The 23,199-nt window shown below is 39.1% G+C and overlaps 1 protein-coding gene across 2 annotated transcripts in view; it reads left to right on the top strand.

Moving 5' to 3' along the window:
• AGO4 (argonaute RISC component 4) overlaps nucleotides 1-23,199 on the top strand; it is a 38,764-nt gene that overhangs the window by 9,909 nt on the left and 5,656 nt on the right. The window contains exons 3-17 of one of the 2 annotated variants that reach the window (XM_068539497.1): nucleotides 2,919-3,039; nucleotides 4,583-4,764; nucleotides 4,943-5,079; nucleotides 5,173-5,307; nucleotides 5,996-6,083; nucleotides 8,276-8,423; nucleotides 8,666-8,785; nucleotides 8,926-9,054; nucleotides 9,298-9,431; nucleotides 10,531-10,715; nucleotides 11,782-11,941; nucleotides 15,101-15,416; nucleotides 15,567-15,701; nucleotides 22,385-22,486; nucleotides 22,741-22,940. In XM_068539497.1, coding sequence (XP_068395598.1) covers nucleotides 2,919-3,039; nucleotides 4,583-4,764; nucleotides 4,943-5,079; nucleotides 5,173-5,307; nucleotides 5,996-6,083; nucleotides 8,276-8,423; nucleotides 8,666-8,785; nucleotides 8,926-9,054; nucleotides 9,298-9,431; nucleotides 10,531-10,715; nucleotides 11,782-11,941; nucleotides 15,101-15,416; nucleotides 15,567-15,701; nucleotides 22,385-22,486; nucleotides 22,741-22,940 — 2,292 coding nt within the window. The remainder of the gene's footprint in view (nucleotides 1-2,918; nucleotides 3,040-4,582; nucleotides 4,765-4,942; nucleotides 5,080-5,172; nucleotides 5,308-5,995; nucleotides 6,084-8,275; nucleotides 8,424-8,665; nucleotides 8,786-8,925; nucleotides 9,055-9,297; nucleotides 9,432-10,530; nucleotides 10,716-11,781; nucleotides 11,942-15,100; nucleotides 15,417-15,566; nucleotides 15,702-22,384; nucleotides 22,487-22,740; nucleotides 22,941-23,199) is intronic. The other variant, XM_068539498.1, reaches the window with a different exon arrangement.

The following is a 23,199-nucleotide window of genomic DNA, read 5'->3' on the forward strand; positions in this document are numbered from 1 at the left end:
GATGGATTGAACAGGAGGTATGAAAGAAATGAATCATCATTGATTGCAGGGTTTTTGTCCTGAGCAGATGGAAAGATGGAGTTTCCATTTATCAGGACGGGGAAAACTATGGCAGAGGCCAACAGGGTTGACAGATCAGGAGATCTGTTTTTTGGCCATGTTAGGATTGAGATGTCTATTGGACATCCCAGTGAAGATGTTGAGCAGGAAGTTGAATACATGAGGTTGGACTCAGCAGAAAGGTCCAGGCTGGAGACAAACATTTGATAGTCATCAGCATATTGGTGGTAGAGCCATGAGACTGGGTGAGATCATGTAAGAAGTGAGTGTGGTTAAAGAAAATAAGATTTCAAGACTGAGTCCTGAGGTACCTCAATACTTACAAATGGGGAGATGAGGAAGAATCAGCAAGGAGACTGGCATGGAGAGGCCACTGGGATGAGAGATAACCAGGGCAGAGTGAGGAGGCAAGGGAAGAAGATGTTTTAAGCTGAAGGAATTGATCGTCTAATGTTCGAGGAGCATTGAATTTCGCAATGTGGAGCTCACTGGGGACCTTGGTAAGAGTAGCTTTGGTAGAGGAAAAGCCTCACTAGAGAAGATTGAAGAGAGAAAGGAGAAGAGCAATTAGGGACAGCTCTGTCAAGGGATTTTGATGCAATGGGGAGCAGAGAAATGGAATGTTCAGACGAGGAGGAAGTGGGATCAGGAAATTTCAATTTTTTTTTAAGATGAAGAAATTATAGCATATTTATATGCTGAAGGCAGTAATTCAGTAGAGTGGAAAAATTTGATGATTCAGGAGAGAGAAAGATTCCTGGAGTGTTATCCTTGAGCATAACAGAGTAAGTAGGCTGGTTAGCAGCCATTTAGTCTTGTCCAAAACATCCATAAGACATTTGGTCTACGTCAAAAGGTCCCTGAAATTTGGTCCTATTCAAAATGTCCATGAGCATATTTGGCCCATGCCAAATTTTTGTTTTGGACAGAAGCGAATATCAAGGACCTTTTGGTGTGGACCAAATGTCTCCATGGACATTTTGGACAGGACCAAATATGACCAAATATCAAGGACCTTTTAGGATGGACCAAATGTCTTATGAATGTTTTGGACAGGACCAAATGTCCTGCAAGCAGTAGGCTTATTGCATGACAAGCACTGTTCTAATATTCTATGTCTATTTATTCACTTAATACGACAACTTTTGTGGTGGGTGTTATGATTACCATAATTTTACAAATGAAGAAACAGATGTGAGAGATTAAGTAACTTGTCCAACATCATACAGCTCTGCCACTTAATCATTGTGTGACCAGGGGCAGTTTACTTGCCCATTCTGAATTTTTATTTTTTCTCTTTAATATGAGGACAATAATTATTGCCCTGCTTGTCTCACAAGGTTGTTGTGAAGGTTAAATGAGAATAGAGGTAAAAATATGTTTTTTACTGTAAAACTTTATGGTTACATTTTAAGAAAGTAAGATAAGAAATTACCCTTCCAGTCTGAAAATATACTGTTCTTTTTTTTTTTTTTTTTATAAATAAGCTCAAGCCTCTTGTCAGTTAACAACAGCCTGTATTTATTTATTTATTTATTTATTTTTAATTTTTATTTATTTATTTATTATTTTTGGCTGTGTTGGGTCTTCGTTTCTGTGCGAGGTCTTTCTCTAGTTGCGGCGAGTGGGGGCCACTCTTCATCGCGGTGCGCGGACCTCTCACTGTCGCGGCCTCTCTTGTTGTGGAGCACAGGCTCCAGACACGGAGGCTCAGTAGTTGTGGCCCACAGGTCCAGTTGCTCCGCGGCATGTGGGATCTTCCCAGACCAGCACTCGAACCCATGTCCGCTGCATTGGCAGGCAGATTCTCAACCACTGCGCCACCAGGGAAGCCCCAAATATACTGTTCTTAAGTCAGCTTTTTAAAATTGGGAATGTATGAGACTATATTTCTCCATCAGTTTTTTTCAGTTGCATGATTTGGTTTGAAAACATAAAGACTTTCCCACAGATTTCATTTGTAGTAATATTAATGCCTTAGCTAGTTGTGATGTGTTTTAAGGTACACTTCCCCTACATGGGGCTCACTAATGTTGGTAAGACATAGCACCTGACTTTTCATTGACGCTAGCATTCCAAAATCGCACAGACCCAGATCTGTCCATCTTAAACTGTAGCCTCTGGTTCCCCCACAGCTGCATTTGTCTCAGAGCCTGCATACAGTGTGATCCGGCATATATGCAGAAACATTTAAATAAAGCTATTCATGCTCGATTGAGAGAAAGGCTTTCTTTCTAAACAGAAAGAAACTACACTGGTAATCTTTACGGAATGACGATATTTTACGACATTCCCTTTTCTATACTGCTTGGAAGCAGTTTAGAATATAACAAGACAGTATGAAGAATAATAAATTTCTAGCATTATCAAAGGGGTTGACTTAGTCCTTTGATTCTGATGCATCTTAGATTTATTGATCCCCAGATTTCTGAATTCTGCTCACTCTCTTTTCCAAAACCAGTATACTTGAATAAGGATGCTTATTTGATAACACACTTATCATTGTTCAGTTATGAACATGCCAAACTTAGATACCTAAGACAGGTTATTCTTATAAGGCTCTATTTATCATAGGAGAGGATTTTGGAAAGCAAGAATTTGAGAGGATGCTATAAAGTTTATTCTCTTTTTCCTTTTATTCCCTCCTTTTTGTTGTCATCTCATGATTGCTTTTGTTCATTTGCCTACCTTTCTTTAGTTAACTATTTTTCTAATTACTTGAGTCAGTTGTAACTTTAACTCTTACTTTTTCCAAGGAGTTTTGAACTGAATTTAGATGATTAAGGTATGGTGATAGTTTCCTTACTGTTCACCACCGCTTCTTAGAGCTAACCTACACTATCTCCATTACTGTTAAGGGACGTAGTAGATACAATGGTGCGCCACTTCAAGATGCAGGTATTTGGTGATCGGCAGCCTGGCTATGATGGCAAAAGAAACATGTACACAGCACATCCACTGCCAATTGGACGGGAGAGGGTAAGTGTTAACAGCAAGAAATATTGATTAGACTTATGTCATTTAGTAGTAATTACATAGGACAACAGTGTTTCCCTTTCTAATAACAATTCAGCGCTTAAAGTTGTTTCTCATGCTGATGATAGATTTGTTATTCTGTCCATATTCTCTTGTCCCTTGGTTAACCAATAATTGAGCATTAGAATTTAGGTTGATTATGTCATCTTTACATATATTCCAGATTTCTCACAGTGTTAAAGTGCCACCTGAATCTGAAGGGTGGAATTTTTATAACTTGTAGAATATTATATAACACCCACTTATGAAAATATTTTTAATACCACAATAACTTAAGACATTTGTTTTAAAAATTTAAAAGCAATACATAAATATATACTCATTATAACCTTATTCAGACAATCTAGAAATGCTATGGTTTCCTGCCTCCCAACCTGCCTGTACCCTCAATCCCATTTTCACTTTCAGAGGAAACTACTATAATAGTTCAGTATATATCCTTTCATATATTTTTTTGTGCCTTAGCTATTTATGCACGTTTATATATATTCTTTTTTTTAAAAATAAATTTATTTATTTATATTTTTGGCTGCGCGCGGGCTTTCTCTAGTTGCAGTGAGCGGAGGCTACTCTTCGTTTCGGTGCGCAGGCTTCTCATTGTGGTGGCTTCTCTTGTCGCGGAGCTTGGGCTCTAGGCACGTGGGCTTCAGTAGTTGTGGCACGTGGGCTCAGTAGTTGTGGCTCGCGGGCTCTAGAGCGCAGGCTCAGTAGTTTTGGCGCACAGGCTTAGTTGCTCCGTGGCATGTGGGATCTTCCCAGACCAGGGCTCGAACCCGTGTCCCCTGCATTGGCAGGCAGATTCTTAACCACTGCACCACCAGGGAAGTCCCTATATATATATTCTTATTTGTTTGATATTGTTCTATGACTTATTTTTTCATTTAACAATATGCCTGGGAGATCTTTGCATTTCTGTACATTTAAATCTACCTTATTTTTTTAATTCAATTTTCTTATTGTGGCAAAATATATATAACATAAAATTTACTATTTTAACCGTTTTTAAGTGTACAATTCAGTGGCATTAAATATATTCACATTGTTATGCAACTGTGACCACTAGCCATCTCTAGAACTATTCATCATCCCAAACTCAAACTCTGTGCCCATTAAACAATAACTCCCCATTTTCTCCTCCCCTATCCCTGGTAACCACTATTCTACTTTCTGTATTTATGAATTTAACTATTCTAGGTACCTCATATAAGTGGGATCATATAGTATTTGTCATTTTATGTCTGGCTATTTATTTCACTTAGCATAATGTTTTCAAGGTTCATCCATGTTGTAGCATCTACCTTATTTTTAACTTTACATAATATTCAATATTAAATTATTCCCCTACTGATGGAACGTAGGTTATTTCCAGTGTTTTGCAATTATAGAAAGTGTTAAACATCCTTATGCATATACTATATGAATATTCCTGGGATGTCTCAGCCTTTGTAAATATGTATGTGTATGTATTTTATGTATTTTTCCTTAGGTTGATATGGAAGTGACCCTTCCAGGTGAGGGTAAAGACCAGACCTTTAAAGTGTCTGTTCAGTGGGTATCAGTTGTGAGCCTTCAGTTGCTTTTAGAAGCTTTGGCCGGGCACTTGAATGAAGTCCCAGATGACTCAGTTCAAGCACTTGATGTTATCACAAGACACCTTCCCTCCATGAGGTTAGTTTGAATTCTTTGCCACAAATGCCAGACTTTTTTTGCTAGGTTGCACTGGAGACATTGAAAGGTTTCTGCATAAGTCATAGTTCAAACTTGGTTTCAGTTTACAAAATTGAGAGTGAAATGAAAGACTCTTTCAAGTTTTTATTGTGAAACATGCAAACTCTTGTTTCTTCAGGTACACTCCAGTGGGTCGCTCCTTTTTCTCACCTCCTGAAGGTTACTACCACCCTCTGGGAGGGGGCAGGGAGGTTTGGTTTGGCTTTCATCAGTCTGTGAGACCTGCCATGTGGAATATGATGCTGAATATTGATGGTAGGATGGAACTCTCTTTACCCTTTACTCTTTTGGCTGGTTTTTTGGTCTTTTCCCTTTCCCTGAAGCTAAGTATCCTTCTCTGTTTGTTAGTATCTGCAACTGCTTTCTACCGGGCTCAGCCTATCATTGAGTTCATGTGTGAGGTTTTAGACATTCAGAACATCAATGAACAGACCAAACCTCTAACAGACTCCCAGCGTGTCAAGTTTACCAAAGAAATCAGAGGTAGGTATTTGCATTACTGTGGTCTTGGAGAGGCAGCTCAGCATGGTGCAAGGAGCATGGTCTTGCAGTCAGACACACCTGGGCTTCCATCCCATTCCTGCCAGTTCTATCATTGGGACTTTGGGCAAGTTATTTAACCACTGTGAGCCTTAGTTTATTCATCTCTAAGATAAAGATAATGTGTATCTTGTAAGATTGTTGTGAGAATTAAATGCAACTAAGTGTATAAAGCTTCTTTATACAGTAGCACAGTACCTGGCACATGTCGGGAACTTAGTAACTGTTACTTTTACTTACTTGAGAACTTCCATTTTAATAAACTAACACAAGTTCATTTATTCTCAGAGTTTCTTTGCTTCTTTACCTGTTAGCTATCTTCTCTCATTATACCATAAGCTTCATTAGGGCTGTCTCCAGACCCAAGAATAAGCACCAAAACATAGTTGATGCTTGATAGATACTTATTGAATGAAGTAATACATCAAAGTAGGTTGCAAGTCTTAAGTCATCTGGGTTCTAATTTTTTCTGCTTGGCTGAGGCTTTTTTGCCTATGCATGATGAAATTGTTCCCATATCCTTGCAACTTTTGTCCTGTACAATGCTATGCCTTTCTGAAGACAACCTTCGAGTATTTTCTTGTCACTGTGATTTTAATTAATACTGCTCTTTTGACTGTTTTGACTTCAGGTCTTAAAGTTGAGGTGACCCACTGTGGACAGATGAAACGAAAATATCGAGTGTGTAATGTGACTAGACGGCCAGCCAGTCATCAGACGTATGTTAACCACATCTAAAATTGTACCATTATATTTTTTGTAACAAAGGAAGCTACTATAATAATTTGAGAAATTGGTATCCCATATTGTAATTTAAAAAATCACCTAGATCTTCACTTTAAAGCACTGAAGCTTTAAAAATGTTTTAAGGGACTTCGCTGGTGGTCCATTGGTTAAGACTTCACGCTTCCACTGCAGGGAGCTCAGGTTTGATCTCTGGTCAAGGAACGAAGATCCTGCATGCCACATGCCGCACACAGCGTGGTCAAAAAAATAAAAACTAAAAATAAATAAAATAGAAAATGTTTTAAATATTTTTGATAGAAATATTTATAAAACATATTTCATGCCTTTAATTCATTTCACCTCTTTTTTTTTTTTTGTAAGTGTAATTATGATCCAGCCAGTTTTTCTTTCTCTTTTTTTAAAAATATTTATTTCTCTATTTGGTTGCACCGGGTCTTAGTTGCAGCTCGCCGGCTTCTTTAGTTGCAGCACACGGGCTCCTTAGTTGTGGCCTGTGAACTCTTAGTTGTGGCATGCATGTGGGATCTAGTTCCCTAACCAAGGATCGAACCCGGGCCCCCTGCATTGGGAGCACAGAGTCTTATCCACGGCCCCACCAGGGAAGTCATTTCACCTCTTAAACAGAGTATGCTAAACATAGATCAACTTTTTTATAATGATGCAGAGTCATCATTATGAACATCATTTATTCTAGTGTTGTAATTCTCAATGCATGGCCTGAAGGATCTATTAAGGCCTGTAAGTCACAAAAGCTGTCATGGGAAGATATATATTGCTTTGTGCTTTATGTGGATTTTTCTCCCCCCTTTTGTAGCTAGCTGTCACTTCTTCCAGCTGTCAGTGTGTATGGTATGCCTCCAGCAGCACATTCATTTGTGCTTATGCAATCTCAGTTTTCTAATCACCCAACTTCTAGTCCACTGTGAGCTATACCTAATGAGAAAATACATATTAAAGTGCTTTTTAAATTACCATATATGTAAGTTTTATTCTTGTAATCAAGATCATTAAACTCATGTCTGACATAAATATGAATATTGGCTTTTCTAAGTAAAGAGCATAAACTTAACTATATTAACTTTACATTATTTTCCTCACTCAGAAGACTTTTTCAAACAAGTGTACATCAAAATCACCTGGAGGGCTTTGTTCTAGATAACTGAAATTTTGGGGTGGCCTCTGGATAAATGTAGTATATAAATTCAGTCTGATTTGAATAAATTCTTCAGTATGAACTCGTGTACACATCACATGAATTTCTTGAGTTGTAAAGTGATGTTCCATATATTCTTCATGTTATACCATTGACTTCATTCTCTAAGGAAAAAAAATGAAGTCACTATTGAGAATTATAGCATTTGTTTCAAAAAGAACTATCTTTCTCATTATTTAATTACTTCACAGTACCCTGTAAGAATAGCTATACTTATAGAACTGTATCATCTTTGCATGAAAATTAAAAGCACATAGATTTAAATATCACATAGGTGATCCTCACTGCATTATTACTTTGTGGGCCATTAACAGCTAAGAAAGCAAGATTAAAGTAATTATTGTGCCAAGTGTTTGAGATAATTTGTCCACTGGAAGAGCGAAATCAGGAGAGTCTCTTAAATCCTGCTCCCCAGTTTATACCAAATATCTTGACACAGTCTCAAGTTCATGTATCTGGTCTTGTGGCCTCCAAATCCACATATGTTTGTCCTGGTTTGGGGATCTGAAGATGTGGCCCCAGTAACTGTGCTACATTCATTTTATCAAAAGTTATCTTAAGTTATCATCTGTGGATGACCCAGGACCTTATTTGAATTTACTCATCTCTAAGAAGCCAGCAAGAGATTGTATTTGTATCTGTAGGTGTTAACTGACCTCTCTAGTAAGTCTGTGTATTTTCTGGTTCTGCGGCTTCTTCTTGATTTAAATTCTTTTTCCATTTTAATTAAAAATTTTCTCATCTTAGCTTCAACAAACAAACATGGAAAATTCCAACAAAATCGCTATCCTGATTAAACCCTAAAATGGCTTAAGTGAAAATGGGCAAATAAAGATTGACCTTTTTTTTTAAGTCAAGGTAGAAAATGTTAGTAGGCTTTTGTTTGTTTGCTTATTTGAAAAAAAAAAAAAGAACTTGAAGAAATTTCTAAAAAGACATTCTCTTTTATAGTTTTCCCTTACAGCTAGAAAATGGGCAAGCAATGGAATGTACAGTAGCTCAATATTTTAAGCAAAAGTATAGTCTGCAACTGAAATACCCGCATCTTCCCTGTCTCCAGGTGGGACAAGAACAAAAGCATACATACTTGCCACTTGAGGTAAGCTAAACTAAATTTTCTTTTGCCAATCTGCCAATCTCTTGAATGTGTTTTTTAAAAAAGAAATGTTCTAAGCTAGTGATAGAATTTAATAGTAATCTCTAAAATACTTTGGACAGATAAGTTCACCATATAACAGAATTTTCATTTCTTTGGAAATGGAAGATGTAAGGTACAGTTCAGCAAAGGCTTAAGATATAGAAGCCCATTACACAAACTAATTCCTCTTTGCCTCTTGGTAGGTTTGTAATATAGTGGCAGGACAACGATGTATAAAGAAGCTCACGGACAATCAGACTTCCACGATGATCAAAGCCACAGCAAGATCTGCTCCTGACAGACAGGAAGAAATCAGTAGACTGGTCAGTAAGGCATGGTCTTTAAGATAAGCTAGCTTTCAGATGGGAAAAAAACAAAAAACAAAAAAAAAAACGATAGAAAATGCCTGATGGGACACAGTTACTCTTTGGTTTTTATATATGCAGGCTTTCCTGTTCTTTAGGTGAAGAGTAACAGCATGGTGGGCGGACCTGATCCATATCTTAAAGAATTTGGTATTGTTGTCCACAATGAAATGACTGAGCTCACAGGCAGGGTACTTCCAGCACCAATGCTGCAATACGGAGGCCGGGTAAGCTTTTTATTTTATTCAGCAAGCTTCTTCCAACAACCAATCAAAAAGGGATGAATCCAGGGTTTTCCCACTACACCACACTGAATTTACTCATAGCTTTGCTCATTATTGCTTTTTGTCTTTTGGCTAACATCAAATAGAGTTTTGTTTATCCCCTCATCAACTTTAAAATGGCCTTAGATTGTAATGTCTTTTCTCTTTTCTTTTGTTTCTTTTTTTGTGTTTTTTTTTTTTTTAAAGAATAAAACGGTAGCCACACCCAACCAGGGTGTCTGGGACATGCGAGGAAAGCAGTTTTATGCTGGCATTGAAATTAAAGTTTGGGCAGTTGCTTGTTTTGCGCCTCAGAAACAATGTAGGGAAGATTTACTAAAGTGAGTATCTTCATATTTTCAGCTTAGTAATATCCCTTCCAGATATGAAAATATCATCTTTATGTGAATGTGCTGTGTACACTGGCACTGAATCCCAGACTCCTATAGTGACACCATCTGGCTATAGGAAAAAGACCTTGTTCTTATAGTAAATCGCAGACTTGGGAATTACATTAAGAATCTGACTCAGCTTCCTACATTTAGAGCAGAAATTTGTGACTAACAAGGCTGAAGCAGTGCCGATTGGCAAATTCTTGAGTTCTTAGAGAAGCTTCCTTTGGGGTAATTGTATCTTTTCAGCTAAGATAAAAACTAGTTCATTTTTAATCATTACAGTGTACTAGAGAGCTTGTTTTACTGCAGGGTCACTGACTAAGATCATTGGTTCACATCTTACAGCTGCAGTTATCTATATACAGGAAGTTAGTGAAAAGGGTGGAAAAATCATGACGGGAAAAGGGAACTGGAGTGAAAGAAAGGAATCCTACAAAACATTGGCAAATGCAGAAAACAAATCATTCTGAAAGCTTTCTACAAATCCAAAATTTAAAACTTGACCATGAGTTTTGCTTTTTCTTAAAGTGATGATTTCTTTTGACATTGTTATTGAATCAAATCTATTACAAGTTTGAATGTCATCCTAAATATGGTGACTTTGTGACAGTGTGTTTCTGTGTTCTCAGTTGAACACAAGCTTACCCAACTATTCTTGTACCTGGCTTACCAAAATACACGTTACCTGAAATTTTGACCTTGCTTTTTTCTTCAGTCCGGAATTACTGACTTGAATGTTTAAAAAAATCTTTGAACAGGAATGCTATTCTAGGCCCTGAGACCCAGCTGAGGCACAATTATTTAAAAATTCAAAATGACAATCTGATAGTTTAATAATACAGAGTCTTCTGCATTATAATTAGTGATACAACTTCCAGGCTATTTTTGGCAACCAGTTAAAGATAGGGGTTTTTTGTTTGTTTGTTTATTTGTTTCTAAATTTGGCTAAGAATTTACAGAACTGAAAGAAATATCTTAGAGGGAAATAAATGCTAAGAATGTGCCCTGAAATGAAAGCACTGTGCCACCGGTTCTATTTTAACAGGAGTTTCACTGACCAGCTCCGTAAAATCTCTAAGGATGCAGGAATGCCCATCCAGGGTCAGCCATGTTTTTGCAAGTATGCACAAGGTGCAGACAGCGTGGAGCCCATGTTTAAACACCTGAAAATGACATATGTGGGCCTACAGCTAATAGTGGTTATCTTGCCTGGGAAGACACCAGTATATGGTATGGACCCCTTTAATGTTGAATGAGGGATGATTTCAAGTAGTAGTTGTAGCAGTCAGGATAAACTAGGTTATGCTGCAGTCACAAACAATCCAGAACTCTCAGTGGCTCAAAGCAACAAAGTTTTATTTTTTGCTTTTGCTATGTGTCCATTGAGGGTAGACTGCAGCCTCTACTCCATGTCATCATATCATTTTCACTCTGGAACCCAGTCACTATTTGGAATGTTGCTGGCTCCATGGCAGAGAGAAAAGAGAGCCTGGAGGGTTCTTAACTTCTGCAATTTCTTGGTCACAACCAGCTATATGGCCCACCCAACCTACGTGGGGGAAGTGGGATGGTGGGCAGGAAATGCAGTGGTAATGAGGGTAGTGCCATTTTACCATAGTCCCCAAAGCAGAGAGAACTGGAATGTCTGGTGAAAAGCATTTAGGAATATCAGAGTGGGGGAGCCTACCACTTCCAGAATAGGAGCTGCTTAGTTTGTATCTCTTATAAGAAGAATGATACAAAGTTCTTTTGGCTATCATCTAAGTAAAGGATTTGGAACCTACCTAGACCAACCATTTGAACTTTATAAAATGCCTTCAACCCTCTCTATATTTGTTTCTTTTGTTAGCTTCTTTTATCTGTAGTGTTTGGGGGAGGAGGGAAAGGAAGGGAAAAAAATCCCTTAGCATTCAAAGGGCTGGTGTGTGTACTGAGAGGGAGGAGCTGGGGAGATTGATTTCTTTGCCACACCAGTCTTGTGGGAAAAGGAACCTCAAGGGACTTGAGTGAGTGGTGAGTGGTGGCAGGCTGCGTAGTAGAATAAAGGAAGTGGACTAGCTTCAAAGCCTGCAGGAGGGAAGAAAAGGGTAGGGAGAGAGCCTTCCAAACTCAAAAAAATTGCCCTGGGGGTTTAGCAGATGAAAGGACCACACATGAAAAGCATCTAGCACAACGTACAGGATATAGTAGGCGCTCTGTAAATGTTAATGTGTGTGGGGGGGTGTTTCCCTCTACTTTTAGTAATTAGGAGAATATATCAACATTTTTTAATTAATTAATAAACTTATTTTTGTAGCGGAGGTGAAACGTGTTGGAGATACCCTCCTGGGTATGGCTACACAGTGTGTCCAGGTAAAAAATGTAGTGAAGACCTCACCTCAAACCCTTTCCAACCTTTGCCTGAAGATAAATGCAAAGCTCGGAGGAATTAACAACGTGCTTGTACCTCATCAAAGGTGAGATCCTGAACTCTGTGTTCTCCATTTGTTTTTAAGCTCTAACTTACATAATTTACAATAAAGCACACAAATCTCAAATATACATCTTGGTTACTTTTTCTTATATATGTATGCACTCATGTAACCCCCACCCAGGTTAAATATAGAACACATCCAGCACCTCATCAGGCTTCCTCGTGGCCCTTCCCAATAGATAACCCCCAAAGGTTCTGACTGTTCTGACTTCCAGCACCATAGATTAGTTTTGCCTGTTTTTTTTCTGGCCACACCCCGCGGCTTGTGGGATCTTAGTTCCCCTGACCAGGGATTGAACCTGTGCCCTTGGCAGTGAAAGCTCAGAGTCCTAACCACTGGCCCGCCAGGGAATTCCCTAGTTTTGCCTGTTTTTGAACTTCTTATAAATGGAACCATACACTGTATACTATTTTGTGTCTGTCTTCTTTTGCTGAATATCATGTCTCTGAGATTCATTCATGTTGCTATTTTAAGTAGAAGTTTATTCTTTTTTGTTGTGTATTATTTCATTTTATGAATATACTACAAAATTTTAGATATTCTTATACATTTATTATACAAGTCTTCTACATTTTTGGTGGAATTAAGTACTCTTTCTCTTGCAAGAGTGGAATTGCTGACTTATAGAAAATATATGTATTTAGCATTGATAGAAACTATCAAATGCAGTAGTTCCCCCTTATCTGCAGTTTCACTTTCCCTGGTTTCAGTTACCCGCAGTCAACCTCTGTCCGAAAATATTAAGTGGAAAAGTTCCATAAATAAACAATTCTTCAGTTTTATTTAATTTATTTATTTATGGCTGCATTGGATCTTCATTGCTGCGCGTGGGCTTTCTCTAGTTGCGGTGAGCGGGGGCTACCCTTCATTGTGGCGCGTGGGCTTCTCATTGTGGTGGCTTCTCTTGTTGTGGAACACGAGGTCTAGGTGCACGGGCTTCAGTAGTTGTGGCACGCGGGCTTCAGTAGTTGTGGCACGCGGGCTCAGTAGTTGTGGCATGTGGGCTCCGTAGTTATGGCTCATGGGCTCTAGAGCGCAGGCTCAGTAGTTGTGGCACATGGGCTTGGTTGCTCCGTGGCATGTGAGATCTTCCCAGACCAGGGTTCAAACCCGTGTCCCCTGCATTGGCAGGCGGATTCTTAACCACTGTACCACCAGGGAAGTCCCAATTCTTAAGTTTTAAATTGCATACCATTCTGCGTAGCCCGATGAAATCTCGAACTCTCCCTCTCCATCCAGCCCTGGACATGAATTATCCCTTTGTCCAGTGTATTTAGGCTGTTTATGCTACCCATCCATTAGTATAGGAAAGAAAACTAGTAGATATAGGATTTGGTACATCCACTGGGCATCTTGGAACATATCCTCTGCAGATAAGGGGGGACTACTGTAGTTTTCCAAAGTGGTTGTACCAATTTATATTTCCACTGAGAGTTCTAGTTGCTCATATTCTTGCCAACACTTGGTGGTATCAGTCCTTTTAATTTTAGCCATTTTGGTTGAGGGTAATAGTATCTCATGATGGTTTTAATTTGCAATCCTCTGATGACTAATCATGTTGAGCACATTTTCATATGCTTATTGGCTAAGTAGACATCCTCTTTTGTGATGGGCCTGTTCAGTCCTTTGCCCATTTCTTAGATTGGGCGGCTCCTTGTTAATTTGTAATTTCCTTGTCTGTTGAGATAATATCTGACTTGTCTACTCTACAGTGTTTTTATGTGAAATCCTGTATGTGGAAGTGATTTGGGAAGTTAAATTTTGTCTGTGATATTAGTGATTTTCATACTTGAGAAGAAGGTGAATTTGAGTGCCTTACTCTTATACAGTTGTATCACAGTTCTCATTTTTGTCCTTGAATGAAACGTCTAGGTAAATAAATCCTTCCTGCAACATTGGTAGATGAGGTATATAGACCATAGGGGAAGTTAACCTAAAGCGTGATTTAATTTTACCCCAAACAATGTAGCATAGTGGCATAGAGTACAGACCTTTTTGTCAGGCATCCTGGGTTTGGATTCCAGCTTTATCACTTCCTAACTGTGTAATCTTGAGCAAGTTCTTTATCCTCTTATATCTCATTTTTTAAACCTGGAAATCTGAGATAATAATTGTACTACATAATAATTGTACTCATAGAATTGTTGTGAGGACTAAATGAATTCATACGTGTGAAGTACTTAGCACAGTGGTTGGTACATAATATATGTAAGCTGTTATTATGTTCTGTGTATGTATCTTATGTATATACATTTGCTCTTATACCCTACTATGCCAAACCCATGTTGTATGATGATATATAGAGGGAAATACAACCCAGTCTCTGCCCTCATGGAACCTCATCTTTAGTACCTATTACATGAGATTGTCAGATTTGGGATGCCTCCTAGATATACTTTAAAAATCAATATTCACAGTCCCAAATTCTACCTTTAAGAATTTACCAGAGAAGTAATACATGCATGATATTTTTCTCCTTAATTCCATAGATAAATTAGTGCCAAATAAATGAATTCATTCTTTTAGCAAATATTAGTTGAGTGCCAACTGTGAGCAAGTCCGTGTTTTAGGCACTAGGGATACAGCAGTGAACAAGACAAAGCAAAACAAAATTCCTGCCTTCATGGAGCTTACATTCGTGTGTGTGTGTGTGTGTGTGTGTATACAATAAATAAAATAAATAAGTAAAATATGTGGTAAAAGTGATAAATACATGGAGAAAATAAAATAGGGAAGGAGATAGACTTTATTCTCTTCCCTAAGTCTCATATATTGGGGGTTTTGTGCCAGTTCCATGTACATTGTGCAATTCAGTATCCATTGTAGAAATCCTAGGATCCCAGGAAAGCCTGTTCTGGGAAAGTTTTCCCTTTACACATAGAGATTTTGTTAAATTTGGGTCGGGTCCTCTTCTTGACTCTACCCTTCCTACTACTGCAGAAGAACCATGTTGGCTTCTTCAGTCAATTCAGATTCATTGTACTGGGTGGCACAGATACTCAGTGGGCCTTAGAGTTCTCTCCCAATGGACACGTCTTTATTCTCATAAGATTATGCCTGTGATTATGTCTGGTGATCTTGCTAAACAAAAACATTTTCATCCATATGTCTGAGTGGCAATGTCTCCTTAAATCTGAGCAGGCCCTCGGTGTTCCAGCAGCCTGTCATCTTCCTGGGAGCGGATGTCACGCACCCCCCAGCAGGGGATGGGAAGAAGCCTTCCATTGCTGCTGTTGTTGGCAGTATGGACGGCCACCCCAGCCGGTACTGTGCCACCGTTCGGGTGCAGACGTCCCGCCAGGAGATCTCCCAGGAGCTCCTCTATAGTCAGGAGGTAATCCAGGACCTTACTAACATGGTTCGAGAGCTGCTGATCCAGTTCTACAAATCCACACGCTTCAAACCCACTCGGATCATCTATTACCGTGGAGGGGTATCCGAGGGACAGATGAAACAGGTACTCTCTTAATCCCATAGTTGCCTTCTGGGGCTTCTAGGTATCTGATGGAGTTTCCTCCCATCTGCCACTCCGAGTAAATCAGATCTGAGAGATGCCTGAGAGATAGGCAAGTTCTCTATTAAACATCATTCTATTTCTAACTCCTAGGTAGCTTGGCCAGAACTAATAGCAATTCGAAAGGCATGTATTAGTTTGGAAGAAGATTACCGGCCAGGAATAACCTATATTGTGGTGCAGAAAAGACATCACACACGACTCTTCTGTGCAGATAAAACAGAGAGGGTAAGAACACATAGGATAAGCTTTATTATCTGATGCAAGTGAATATGTTTTTGGTTTTTAAAAAATATTTATTTATTTATTTATTTTGGCTGTGCCGGGTCTTAGTTGCGGCATGCAGGATCTTCATTGCAGCGTGCGGACTCTTAATTGCACATGCATGCAGGATCTAGTTACCCGTCTAGGGATTGAACCCAGCCCCCCTGCATTGGGAGCGCAGAGTCTTACTGACTGGACCACCAGGGGAGTCCTGTGAATGTGTTTTTGAGTAGGCATACATATAGTTTTTGTTGTTGTTGTTGTTGTTTTCACACACACACACTGTATTTTATTTTTACAAGAGATAAATAGCCTGACACCAAGCATTGTACATGGATGACCACAACAAAAGCAACAATGATTGCAATTACCAAACATGAAACACACTCATACTATGTCATAATATTGACATTCAGTCCAGTAATCCTCCACTGTAACAGCTCCTTTACTTTGCAGTGAAAGTTGATTTGTATATTCTTTGCCTCTGAGTCCTTGTGGGATTTTTTTTTTTTTTAATTCAGACAGAAAGTCACAAAAATTATACTCATCCTCATCAGTTCACTCAGTCCCATGTAATTAATTATTTTTTTCATCTTGATCTTTTGTTAGCTCTTTTATGAGTTCATCAGTTTTTCATTAGCGTTCTGAAAATGCTTATTCATTCAGTTCAGCAGTACAGTCAGTTACCAGAAACCTGTTAGTTTTTTTTTTTTTTAAAGCAGAAGTGCCTAATAATAATTTAATAAGCATACTAACTCCAATTGAGCTTAGATGAGCAATTTTGAATGATACAGGTTTCAAGACTGAATATTTCTCTTATGTGACAGCAATACTGGTTTCTAGAGTTTTTAGAGGGAGAAGTTAAAAAATGCCATGTACACTATGGTGATACAGGAAACCTCCAAAGGGAAGGTTTACTACTTGGACTTTATTGCCATTTGCTATTTTTTGCTACCGGCGCCTAAGGCATGGTTCTATAGTATAAAGAAGAATTTCTCTTCCAAATGATTTTACATCAGTGCAGGGGATTCTTAGGGTACAAACTTTGAATGCCTGTGATGTCACATTTACTAACCATGGGCAGGTTAACTTCTCTAAGCCGTAATGTTCTAACTGTAAAGTGTGATAAGAACAATACCTATCTCACAGGGTTGTTGTTAAGGATTAACTTAGTAAATTAATGTTAATTTTGGGTACAATTTCCAGCATTTGATAAAAGGCATTTTGTATAACCTATTTATAATCTGATACTAATGTGTAAACTAGGTAAATTTTAGGTACACAGTGTTGGATGACTTTACTTCTATGATCTTTTCTATGACATTACTTCAACTTTTTCAGGCCCTCCCTGATGCACTCTCAGAGAGACCAGTTCTTTCTGTTTCCTGATCTTGTTGTCTTGTGGGTCACTCCCACTGTTTTCTAGTACACGCTTAGTTTGTTTTATTTTTTTAAGGATTAGATTTTTCTTTTTAATTAATTAATTAATTAATTTTTGGCTGCGCTGGGTCTTTGTTGCTGCACGCGGGTTTTCTCTAGTTGCGGCGAGCGGGGGCTACTCTTCGTTGCAGTGCGTGGGCTTCTCATTGCAGTGGCTTCTCTTGTTGCGGAACACGAGGTCTAGGCGCGCGGGCTTCAGTAGTTGTGGCACGCAGGCTTCAGTAGTTGTGGCACGTGGGCTCAGTAGTTGTGGTGCACAGGCTTAGTTGCTCCGCGGCATGTGGGATCTTCCTGGACTAGGGCTCAAACCTGTGTCCCCTGCATTGGCAGGCGGATTCTTAACCACTGCGCCACAAGGGAAGTCCCACATGCTTAGTTTTTGTCTCTAATCCAAGGCTGAGCTGTTTCTTCTTGTTTTCTGAATCATTAGAGAACTAAGGTTTTACCTTTGGGCCACAGGTCCACCAATCAGCTCAGATTCAAAATACTGTCTTCCAAATTGCCAAACTCTGACTTGGTAATACTTCTTAAATTCTGCTAATTCAAATTCTCTGAGCTCTTGACCGAGCTCTGGACACAAAACATCCTGCCATCCCCTCCTTAACTGCAGAGTCACACTCCATCCCTCTGTTGACTTGCTATTCATGTAACTTTAGGACCTGGACTATCTTTCTAAACCCCCAAGCTATCTCATAGCTTTGTTCTTGACCATCCAGTGTCACTCCTGACCTTTGAAGATTGACAGTCCCAATCCTTGGTCTACTTTGCACCCCTGACACCATTATCTTCAATTCTCTAAACATGCCTCTTGCCAGTCTCCAACTCTGAAGTAGTGTACTTGCCCATTTCTTTTGCTTCTAGTCTTAGGCTGATTGAGGTTTCTGAGGAAAAAAGTCATTTATTTAATAATGAACCATAATACAAGTTCTTGACAGCAAATCTCAGCCAGGCCTTTGATGCTGCAATTTCTTTTCACTTACCGTATTCCCCAAAACATCTGTTCTAAACCTTTATACTCTTCTCAAGTCCCCAACCCCATCCATGATGCATTCATTGCCAACAATTTACATTGCCAACAATAGAATAACCTTCTATTTCCTCCAGAAAACAAAATTGAGAAGGCATGAATTTTCTCAGCTTCCTTCCCTTTACTTTCAAATTTAGCTAAATCTGTGTTTTCTTATTTTCTTCCTTGAATCTCAGAGGCTAATCTCTCCACCTATGATTTCTTTCCCTCCACCTGTGCTTTCGTTTTTAATGCTTTCTGCCTTCTCTAGAGCCTCACTTCATTAATTATCCATTTTTTTTCAAAATTTCAGTTTTCCCCATTCCATTGCCTCCCTCTCCTCACCTTTTAAAGTTTCTCAGCTTTTCCTCAGTCTCCCTCAAAACTTCTCTTCTCCCTTAACCTACCTGCCATTTTTTCTTTCCTCCCTTTCATGACCAAACTTATAGGAAAAAAAGACTTGATTTTCTTTTTGTATCTTCTCACTTAATACTTCAGTTCTCTGTTGCCTGACTTTTATTTCAGTGACTCCACTGAGATCGTTCTCTCAATGACTTGCTCATTTTGAATCCATCGATATCTTGTCAAATTCCCACACTGACCTCTTTGAAGCACTTATGGATGTTTGCCTTCTTTGGCCTTAGCAATATGATTTTCCAGGTTCACTACGCACCTCTGTAATTAGGCTTTCTTTGACTCCTCTTCTTCCTCTGTCCATTAAAACACTGATGCTTCCTGGCATTTCATATTTCTCTCTTCTCTTCTCAATTTCAACTCCCTTAGTCTCGCCTACTTTTCCGGATTCACTTATTTGCTTATAGATTCCTAAATCTGTATTTCCAGCCCCAGATTTTCTTTTCTTTTTTTCTTTTTTAGATTTAAATTATTTATTTATTTATTTATTTTTGGCTGTGTTGGGTCTTCGTTTCTGTGCGAGAGGTTTCTCCAGTTGCGGCAAGCAGGGGCCACTCTTCATCGCGGTGCGCGGGCCTCTCACTATCGTGGCCTCTCTTGTTGCGGAGCACAGACTCCAGACGCGCAGGCTCAGTAGTTGTGGCGCACGGGCCTAGTTGCTCCGTGGCATGTGGGATCTTCCCAGACCAGGGCTCAAACCCGTGTCCCCTGCATTGGCAGGCAGATTCTCAACCACTGTGCCACCAGGGAAGCCCCAGCCCCAGATTTTCTATGCAGCTCCTGATCTGCCCTTCTAACTGTCTACCAGTTTACTTAGATGCTCTGTAGGCATTGTATCAGTCAAGATAGGCTAGGCTGTGCTGTGGTAACAAAAGACTCCAAAGTCTTAGTGGCTTACTAAGATTTATTTCTTGTTCACATTACACATTCATTGTGGCACTGCTGCAACTGGGACCTCGCTGTCCTCCCTTTGGAACCTAGGCTGACAGAGAAGCATCTGTCTGGAACTTCACCAGTCATTGTAGTAGAGGGGAAAAAAGATACATGACAAGCCATATGCTGGCTGTTAAAGCTTCTGCCCAGAAGTAGTACATTTCAGGCCACATTTTATTAGCCAAAGGAAGTTACATGGCCACTTCTGAGTTAATTGGGTAAGGATGTATAATCCTCCCCCAGGGAGGGGCATGGGAATATTTGGCACCAATGATACAATCTACCACAGGCATTTCAAGCAAAGCACATCTAAACCTTCTCCTTATTGTTTTATCCGCATCTAAAAACTATTCCTCCCCCAATATTCCTATTCTTCTATTGCTTGGCATCACTGTATATTAGTCAGCCAAGTGAGAAACTTCAGAGTTGTCTTTAAATTCTTCTCCTCTATTCCTGTCCCCCCTTCCCATGTCCAGTGGGTCAAACTATTCTCTGTGTTCTGCCCTGAAATCTCTTGTCTCAACTCTTCCTCTTGTGTGTTCCATCTGCCCTAGGCAGAACTCTTCAGTATTGCAAGAGACTTCTAGCAGTCTCCCTGTCTCCATTCCTCCTTCACAAATGCATCCTCCGCCTACTGTCAGGGCTAGGTTTTTAAAATACAGATCTTATCCTGCCACTCCACTGCTCAAAAATCTTCATGTTCCCCCTATTGCCTACCAGATGCTTTCTTATGGTGCTCAGTGTTTTCCCACGGTAGCCAAAACACATTTTAGTTTGATCTTTCACCATGCCCCCATACACCCCTTTCATTAACAATGTGACTATTTCCATTTCCCATATACATTGTGTATTTTTATCCCTGGAGTGACCACATCCATCCCACCTTTTTCTTCCCCATTATTTTTATAATAAGATATAATATAGACACAGTCAAATTCACTATTTTTAGCGTACTGTTCTGCATGTTTTGACAAATGCATACAGTTGTGTAACTACCACCTTAATGTATAGAATGATTCTGTCACACACAAAAACACACAAAAACTCTCTTATGCCCTTTTGTAGTCAACCTTTTCCCTTACCTACAGCCCCTGACAACCACTGATGTATATTCCGTCCCTATAGTTTTGTTTTTCCCAGTATGTCATATGAAAAGAAGTCATAGCCTTTGGTCTGGCTTCTTTACTTAGCATAATGCATTTGAGATTCATCCACGTTATTGTGTGTATCAGTAGTTTGTTCCTTTTTTATTGCTGAGTAGTATTTTGTGGTATAGATGAACCACAGTTTGTTTATCCATTCCTGACTGTAAGGGGTATTAGAATGTTTCCATTTTCGTTCTATCCCCTCTATCCAACCTGTACTTATCCTATAAGGCATGGCTCAACCATTTCCTCCCACCAGCTTTTCTTCCATAAGGCCCTTATTACATTGCATTGCAGTTCATTGCCTGTGACTTTCATGAAGAGCAGGAGGGCAGGTTCTTTAGTTCTCTCTGTGACTCTGTCTCTCATCCCCAACATCTGTTGCAGAGCCTTGCACATGGTGCTCAAGCAATAATTATTGAAATGAACATGCCTGGACCTCCTTTTCCCTAGGGCAGCACCTCTTTAGGTTCTTATCTGTAGATTCCAAGAGATTTTTAAAAAGGGATTCTATGGTCAAATAAGTTTGGGAAATGCTGTATACTTCATCTCCCTCTTAAAGATTATACATTACTAGATAAAGGTTCTGAGAAGTCATACAATAGAAAAGCCTTTCAACTGTGGTTTAACCCAGTATCACTCAAATTTATTTGACCATAAAACACCTAAACACATCCTGCAGAACTAATATTTCTAAAGCATACACTTTGGGAAACAATACTAGAATGATTGTAGCTCAGTTACATTTCCTCTTGTCCAGCTAGGTACCCAAGGTCACATATGAATTTCACGGAATGAGACTTTTCTATACTCATGTATGTTATTATTATATGCATTGGTGCATGATCTTCAGCTGAAGTTAACAATAGTTAGAATGGAGCCAAATAAGTTCCCATCAAATTTGTGCCAATATGCTAAATGTACTACCTCGTGTGGAACCCTTGTGTACAGCAGAAGTGGATGAAAACTGACCAAATAGCAAGATTTAATTCCTTTCCTTGAAGTTCTCCTCTCTGCTTTTCTAGAAGTTTGATTTTAGAATTTGGCTATAGAAGAACTTCAGAATTTTAAAAGTATCAGAGATCATCACCTAATTTTATGGATGATTAGATTGAGGCTCAAAGATACTATGCTTTGTTCAAGGTATGTAGTTGCAAGGCTGGGCTTAGAACTGAAACTATGGTTTTCCTAATTCTCATTTCAACGCACTCTTCCTGATAATGCATGTGCCAGTGAATTCTTTTATTGATCCTGTGAAAGTATTAATTTTGTTGAACCTGGTGAACCAGTTCAAAGATTCCTTCATCTTAACTTTTACTGAAAGTTGTAGGTTGTTTTTTTTTTACTCCAAATAAGGAATAAAACTGATTTTTTTTCCCCTCAGGAAGCTTATCCATCTTAAATGTCTTTTTTCCCCCCTCTGTGAACACACCAAAGTGTCATCTGTAAAATAGATGACAATAATGCAGCCCAAAGCCACAGGTAAAATAATTCTTTGTCTGGATTCCCTTAGAGAAACTGTGGAGTATATTTGAGAAAATATCTAAGGTTGAAATAGTTGGGCTAAGGGAAAGTTACAGAAAATTCAACATCTTGAATTAAACTGATTTTCAAGAGTTCATTTAAGAGCAGTATACTAACTTGTTACTAATGGCTTGAGCTCAATTTAGCACTTTGATGACTAATTATACTTTTTTGTTGTTTTTTAGGTGGGGAAAAGTGGCAATGTACCAGCAGGCACTACCGTGGATAGCACCATCACGCATCCATCTGAGTTTGACTTTTACCTCTGTAGTCATGCAGGAATTCAGGTAATTTGGAAGCTAGTCCAGGTCTTTGATTTGATAAGGAGGTGTTTGCAAATTCAGCAACTAGCTTGAGTAGACTTGTTATTAAACACTGTACATAACTTTGTTAATGCTTGTATCCTAGAACCGTTATCTTTTGGTCTAGGTATCTGCTTGTAGGTGTGCTAGGCAGGAATATTTCTGAATTTAAGTAGGTTTCAATTCTCTCAGGTAGTCAACCCATGTCAGAGACATTAATCATAAAACTCTTTCTCCAGGGAACCAGCCGTCCTTCACATTACCAGGTCTTGTGGGATGACAACTGCTTCACTGCAGATGAGCTCCAGTTACTAACTTACCAGCTATGTCATACCTATGTGCGGTGCACACGCTCAGTCTCTATTCCAGCCCCTGCCTATTATGCCCGCCTTGTAGCATTCAGGGCAAGGTATCATCTGGTGGATAAAGATCATGACAGGCAAGTTTCTCAGGCAAATAAAATCTTTCTGTCTGTGTTAGCAGCATATTAAAAAAAATGAGCTACTATAGAAAACTTTTAGGAAGAGTTAAACTTCCTTTTAAGGTTTACATTTCAAGGAGCAAATAAAATTGCATGTGCCTTTAAAAGCTGATAATGTGACTTTTGGTCCAAAAATTGCCCAGGCTTGTTCATACTTGTATGATGTGTCTAAAGTCTGCCCCAAAAAGCAGTCTCATTTGAAACTGCCTGTGGATTT

This window comes from Eschrichtius robustus, chromosome 3, assembly GCF_028021215.1.
Source record: "Eschrichtius robustus isolate mEscRob2 chromosome 3, mEscRob2.pri, whole genome shotgun sequence".
Lineage (NCBI taxonomy): Eukaryota > Metazoa > Chordata > Mammalia > Artiodactyla > Eschrichtiidae > Eschrichtius > Eschrichtius robustus.